At 33.2% G+C, this 7,017-nt stretch overlaps 1 protein-coding gene across 2 annotated transcripts; it reads right to left on the bottom strand.

The window, feature by feature from the left end:
• Positions 1-1,418: 1,418 nt before the first annotated feature.
• On the bottom strand, positions 1,419-7,017 carry LOC112783780 (uncharacterized). Of its 2 annotated transcripts, none has more exons than XR_011878711.1 (12): positions 6,745-7,017; positions 5,314-6,250; positions 4,561-4,673; positions 4,340-4,459; positions 4,145-4,232; positions 3,658-3,749; positions 3,457-3,561; positions 2,613-3,368; positions 2,403-2,490; positions 2,284-2,319; positions 2,077-2,173; positions 1,419-1,697 (listed from the first exon to the last, which is right to left on the bottom strand). XR_011878711.1 is itself a non-coding variant. In XM_025826847.3 (12 exons), the coding sequence occupies exons 2-11, from the start codon at positions 6,161-6,163 to the stop codon at positions 2,090-2,092; spliced, it is 1,686 nt and encodes a 561-aa protein (XP_025682632.1). In that variant the 5' UTR covers positions 6,164-6,250; positions 6,745-7,017; the 3' UTR covers positions 1,419-1,697; positions 2,077-2,089. The 2 variants fall into 2 exon arrangements, 1 of the variants encoding a protein (XP_025682632.1); XM_025826847.3 differs by having other exon boundaries at positions 2,613-2,722.

Here is a 7,017-nt window from a genome sequence, read left to right as displayed (position 1 = left end):
CGATTGAATTCAAATATTTTTTCCTTTTTTTTCAAATATTTATTAAGATAAATTACATAAATAAATCAATGAATACTCAAATTTTTTTTTTTTTTTTTACCAAAAATAGGGAGACTCAAACTCGCAACCTCTAATTGAGTACGAGAAAACTATGTTATTTGAACTATAGCTCGTTGGCAAATACTCAAAATTACATTATAACAAATATATTATGGTATTTTATATTTTATAACATTAAATTTAAAAAATTATTAGCATTTTCTATAAAATTATAATTGCAACGTGTCTTATATTATTTTTTTGAAAAAAAAAAACTCAACACCAAAGAATAGAGCTCACTACAGATTAGGAAAAGAAATAAAAAAAAAAAAACTAAAGTGTTGAACAAAATAAAAAACAAACTAAAATACTCATCATACTCTATAAAATATCAATATACTCCCTACTCGTGTCTTTTGAATTAAGATTAATTTTTTTAAATTAAGAATATAAAAAAATTTTAAACCATTACCAATATCCATATTATAATTTCGTAAAGCGCAATAACTTGTAGAGGATTATATATTTTTTGTTTTTTTTTTTTTTGTTAGAAAACACTTATGACTTGTAACAGCTTCTCCTTCTTTGTTTGGCGGTGTATATAAAAAGAGAATCGCACATGCATATAAAACATTCTCAAATGTTGCAATCATGTATGTAATTTTGAGTGTCCATTAATTTATTTATGTAATTTGTCCTATTATAATTTTGAAAAAATATTATATTATAATTAAAATTAAGATTCAATTGTACTAAAATAAAAATTTGGTTTTAAGTTAATCTTATAACTATCAAGATTGCATATCAATCCTTATAAAATAATATTGTATCTAGAAGTGGTGTTGGTGAATATTAAGTGACCACAAAATAACAAAAAATTGCGTATTAATCTTTGTAGATGAATTTGGATCCTCTAAAATTTTGAATTTTTATTTTAGAGGATAAAATGTGATCTCTCATCCTTGAATAATTTTTCTTTCGTATTTTCTCTTGGTCCCACTTATGAAATAAATTGTGTGAAATTACACTTTATCTTCTAAAATAAAATTCAAAATTTAAAAGATTCAAATCCAATTCCTTTCAACAAAGTGATAATATATATATATATGCAGCCATTTTTAAGGACCACACTGCAAGGTAGATGGCACTTTCATTCACGAGTCCTGGTTTGCGGAGGAAAGAAAATAAGGGGAAAAAAGAAACAAAGTTCACGGAGAAAACAAGGGGAAAAGCGAAACACGAATATTAATGTAAAATTAAAACAACTAAATTTTCGAATTAAAGAAGTGGTTTATATATTGGTCATATGCAGTAAATTACTATTTTGCTTAGTGAAGTTATTTTGATTAAGAGTAAAATTTTAAATTAATCACCAACAATTTCTGAATTGGACAATTTTGTTTCTCTAAGTTTGAAATCTCTAATCATGCACATTATGGAACAAAAACGTTTCTCAGAATTTGAAAATGATAAATTCATCCTCACCATTCTCTGACAGGTGACTGGACAAATTCATTCGACAGAAAACAAAGATTAGGTTTAGCACGAGATCAGAAGAAAATCAAATCAGCACCTTAGACTAAAAAAAAAATTAACTGTTCCTTTGTGGTACCCCTCAGTCTCGGACTAAAATATCTGCATCAGCAGAAGATCATGGCCTGCAAGCAAAATTAGATGTTATGATGGCAAATTAGAGCAACTAGCTTTAATTATTAAGTTTTACCCCTGATAATAATGTCCAAAGTCACTAAAGGAAGTTCTTAATCACTTAGGACTATAATTTCTATTTTTCCATTAACGATAGGATTTAGCTAACTTAAGATTAATATAGTAGAAATTTTTAAACATTTTTACTTTAATAAATGCATAATAAATATATTAGAAACTTAAACTTTATATATTTTTTATATTTTTTGTTTATAAAAACTTTTTTAATTGTAATTTTAACATATGCCCTACATGTTAAGAAAACCATTAACAATAAAAAGAAACAGTTAATTTCTCCTAACATGATGTGTGTAGAATAAAAATATTCACCTTGTGATATGTATTATACTTTGACAAATCTAGCTATATTGGCAAGAACTGTTCTTAAGCTTCGGATACCTGCTCCAGATTTTGAGCTTACCATCATCTGCAATAGACAAAAGACAGTAAAGAGATAACTTACCTCCAAGTTCCAACGATATTATATGGAAAAAAAGGGGGAGAGAAGTATGAAGAAATCTGCAGAAAGAAGTTTACCAGAGGCTGAACTACAGACTTGTTCTGCAGGAGGCTCTGTGGACAAGCCAAAAAGAAACTTTCAATCTCCAAAAAGGATAACATTAACTTTCAGACTGAATGATAGTTTTGAATATTACCTCTTCAATTTGTGTGGCCCGGCGTGCCACATCGATTGGGAAAACTGTGTCTGTCTTGGTTAATACTATCTGGTATTTAGTTTTTGATCTGGGTTGATATCACTCATCAAATAAATTTAAGCATATGGACATGTAGCATTTGGTGTTATATAAACACATATTAAGCCATGCTTCTATGTGTGAGGCACGAATTGAACAAGTGTGTTGTACCTTTCCATTAATTCAATCAGTTCATAATCTCTTGCCTTCATACCCCATTTCGTGTCAATCAAAAGGCACACGCGTTTGAGTCCAACTCTTGTGGAAACATACTCCTTCACCTACAATTAATCAGTGCTTTTAATATAACAAGGAAAAGACAAACATGATTTCAATACCCTGCTTGGTGCACTTAACTGTAAAGCTGAAAGCAGCATATGAATGCAAGACATTTATAGTTTAGATTTAGAGCACACAAAATCAGTCGCATAAGTATATTTTACTTATCCTACTAGTATAACAGTTATGAACTGGTAGACCACTGATAAGACCCCAATGGTAGGAAGGCCAATTAAGGGATTTAGCAAAGTTTATTGGAGGAAAACAGACAAAGAAAAAAGAGAAAATAGGAGGTCACAACCGTAAATAACAAGAATTGAGTCTTAGTAGGACAGATTGCCCAGATAGAAGGGGGGCAGATCTGACTTACCTTTATGGGAGTACACTTTAAGTTTAAGTTTTATGAGAGGATTGAGTTCTGGACTGCTTAGAGCTTCTTTGTACTCTAGCTTGTTACCTAATTCCAGCTATATCTCTATTTGTCGTTTCTTCTTTATTTCCCTGAATTGGGGAGCTTTTGATCATCTCTTCAGAGTATTAAAATAAGAAAATTACTCTAGTTCTATTCGTTGTTGAGTTGTTTCTGTTTCGCCTTAACAGTGTTCTATTAACTGTGTTCTATCAATTTCTCATGCCAGCTGCCATGACCTAAACAGACAAGCATGTGTGGTATGATTGCACTTGTGAGGATTTAAGACATGAACACTAAAAGATAAAATAAAATCTGTAAACTTACAAGCTCTTCCCAAGCTTCTTTGACTTCTTCTTTTGCATATGCAAATCCATATCCTGGCAAATCAACTAAACAAAGCTTCTTTCCCAATTGGAAGAAGTTAATTGTCTGCATAAAATTCATTATTAGATCGACAAAATATTCAAAATTTTGATACCTATCTTTTGAATTGCCATACATGACAATTTTTAAGAGCATAGTCACCTGGGTAAGGCCAGGCTTGTCTGACGTTCGTACAACCCCCCACTGTCTAGTGAGTGCATTAAGAAGTGATGACTTCCCAACATTTGACCTTCCTGGTAACAAGAACATAAATCAAAATAATATCATTGTACTTGTCTCTTGAGACATCTATGTTAAGAACTACCCTGAAATATTTGTTATTATTGCACCAACACTCAATAAGAATAACCAAATTACTTTTAGTTAATTTTTTGTTGTTATTATAATAATTAGTTAATTAGTTAATTACATAATAATAAGCACATCAAACAACTTTACAAAGTTGAAGGTTTTTTTTTTATCAAAGATACAGCGAAGATAAAAACAGATAAGAAAAGGAACTAGAAACAAGATAAAAGTTACCTAGTAACCAATTGAATGCAACAACGCAATAAAATAATAGAAGTGAACCAAGAAAAACAAAGAGACAAATAAATAGAGATGAATTGATGTTTGCTCGGAATTCTACCAGCAAATGCAATCTCTGGCAGATTAGGAGCCGGAAATGATGATGAGGCTTTTGCGGCAGCAAAAAATTCCAATTTATTCCTAAAAGCCTGTTGCAGGTAATCAGCATCGAATGTCAGCATTGAACAAACTACTTATGAGTGTCTTTAATAATTCTACAAGTATATTATGTCAAATGCATTAAGCAGTCACATACATTTTCTTCAATTCTCTCTCTTTCCGAACTGCTGGAGAAGGGAATATTGTCTAATGGCGCGGAAAGATCTATGTTATAGCCTGCCCTTTTTAAGTCAATCAAACGTCTCCTCCCCAAAAGCTGCAAATAATAACCATTGTTCAAGCAATCAAAATACATTCATAGCAACAATGAATGAACAACATAATCAACACAACGATATCCCTACTCATACAAATTACATTTTGTTCCACAAAAGAAAGTATTTCAGGGGTAGGCTGTATCGCACGGAATTGGGCATTCTTGGACATCTGATGCTCTTCCTCACATTCTTTTTTCTTCACTTCTTTACTTCCTGAAATTACTTTGTGTATCAAAAGGGAAGTCCTCAAAGCACTCGTGTAAATCATAGAAACACATTTGAGAAAAATAATAAGTAATTATGGGTGTTCCACAGACAAACAGAAACATAGAACTCCACCTTCTTGATCATTCCTTTGTAGCTTCTAGATTGAAACACAAAAACAAAGACAGTCTATGCAAAGCAGATGTTAAGCATGGAGTCTCAACCTTCAACCTCATTCAGGAAAAACATATAATTGATTCATTGGCACCGCTGAATTCCTAGCATGTTGTTCTTAGTTCAGGTGTAAGTCCTCGGATATACTTAGTTTAAATTTAATAAACCTAATATTTTCCTCAATGGAGAAGGCATAGATGTCCACGTTCTTCAAAAAAACTAAGACTGTACAAACTAAAAAAAAAAACAAAGTGGGTGTAGTGGAAATCTGGGTTTGCCATTTATGCTCATGGAAAAGGAGAGGTTGCATAAAATCATTAGGGAAACATAAAATCATTATCAAACCTTTAGTAATCACCAGTATATTACTGGAATATATTTTAGAGATCCTAATGCAAATATGCAATCTAAATAAAACAAAGTACAACAGGCAAACAGCATATATTATACAAAGAGAGGAATATAAGTTACCTACCATCAATACCAATGCCATCATCTAGTCTCTTGTTTGAGATATCATTCGGGTCAATCTTGATTATCCGTTTCTTCTTCTTTGGCTTAATGTCTTGTGTCTCGGCATCATCATCACCCTCCAACCCTGCTTTATCTTGGGTTTTCTTCTTGCCAGAACTCAGAGGAGATGCAACCTTTAGGCTTTTCTCCTTGCTCACTTCAGATTTCTTTTCTCTATTTTTCTTCAATAAACCACTACCATAATCATCCTCCTTCACATTCCCTTTCGGTTTCTCAGTAGCCAATACAACACTCTCCTTGCCCATAGCCTTTCGACTCAAATTCTTTGCTTCAGACCCGGCACTGTCCCTTTGTTTACCTTGAACCCACATCCTCCCCCCATTGGTCGAACTCCTCAGTCCAACAACTTCATCTTTCAACTTCCGATCACTCCCTCTCTTCAACGAGCCTTTCTTCTTCGATGCTGCTATGCCATTCAAAACCTTCCCATTCTCAACTACTACCTCACTATCCTTAGTTTTAAATTTCTCTTCTTCCTTACCATAAATTCTCTTCTTCCTTCCACCGTCCTTAGTTTTTAATTTCTCTTCTTCCTTACCATAAATTCTCTTCTTCCTTCCACCGTCCTTCCCACTATAATCCAAAGTTTTCACATTTCTTCTCACACCAAATCCTTCTTCACCTCCTTTGAACTTCACCCTTTCCTTCAATTTCCCAGTAAATCCACCATTTCCATTTTTAGCTTCAAAAGAACCCTCATTTCTTTTAGTTCTCCCAGAATTTCTTGAAATTTTTCCAACTAGCTTAGCCTTTTTCTTGAGTTTAAGCCTTAAGCTTGCCTCACTAGACATTCTACCGAAGGATGTCAAACTTGCAAGTCTAAGTAAATTAGCGGAGATCACCTTGAGTCAACTTGTAGACACGTAAGAGTTTACCTCCTATTTTAAATATTTATAAAATATAAAAAAGTGAATAAATACATATATTAGTACTACGAAAGAATCTTTCATATAGAAATTTTACACAAATATAAGCAGTCTAAGTTAACAATTTTATCACAAAGCACATAAAAGTCAAAACAGAAGTTCTCTTGTGCTGCAGTGCATTCAAATCCTTCACAATTAGATTACAACAATTCATGATTAAGCAATCTAAGTTCAGATTCTGATATAACAATTAAAAGTTCTATTTCCTGGTGCATTCTCAGACATCCTGAAAAATGTCTAACACTCAAACCAACTCAGAATCATTCGGTAGCCACAACCTACAATCATCAACAGAGTAACAGCCATAGCAGAGAATCAATTATCAAATTACTAACACTAACAGAGTAACAGACTAAGCGACAAACATGCAACAAACTAACAGCCACAACCAAATGCTATTTCTAATTCTGAAAGAGATATAATGGAGCTGGAGAGTGAAAATGTACTCGAAGGAAAGAGAGAGGAAGCGGCAGAAACGGCGGAGCAGAAGCAGAGGCGAATGGCGGAGAAGCACAGGCGAAGACGATCACCACCGACCAGTAACTTAACAAACACGATGTCGAACGTGAGTGGACGGAGCAGAAGCAGCAGCGGCGGCGCCGAGCACAGAAAGAGCGGAGGCCGGAGAGTTTTTCTGAGTTTAGGAATAGAGAGTGAGAGAGGGGATTAGGAGAAAAAAAGGGGCTTTTGGTAAAAACCAAAAAGAAAATATTACTGTC

This window comes from Arachis hypogaea, chromosome 20 (assembly GCF_003086295.3).
Source record: "Arachis hypogaea cultivar Tifrunner chromosome 20, arahy.Tifrunner.gnm2.J5K5, whole genome shotgun sequence".
In the NCBI taxonomy this organism is placed as follows: Eukaryota; Viridiplantae; Streptophyta; class Magnoliopsida; order Fabales; family Fabaceae; genus Arachis; species Arachis hypogaea.
This window is presented reverse-complemented; position numbering and strand designations above follow the sequence as displayed.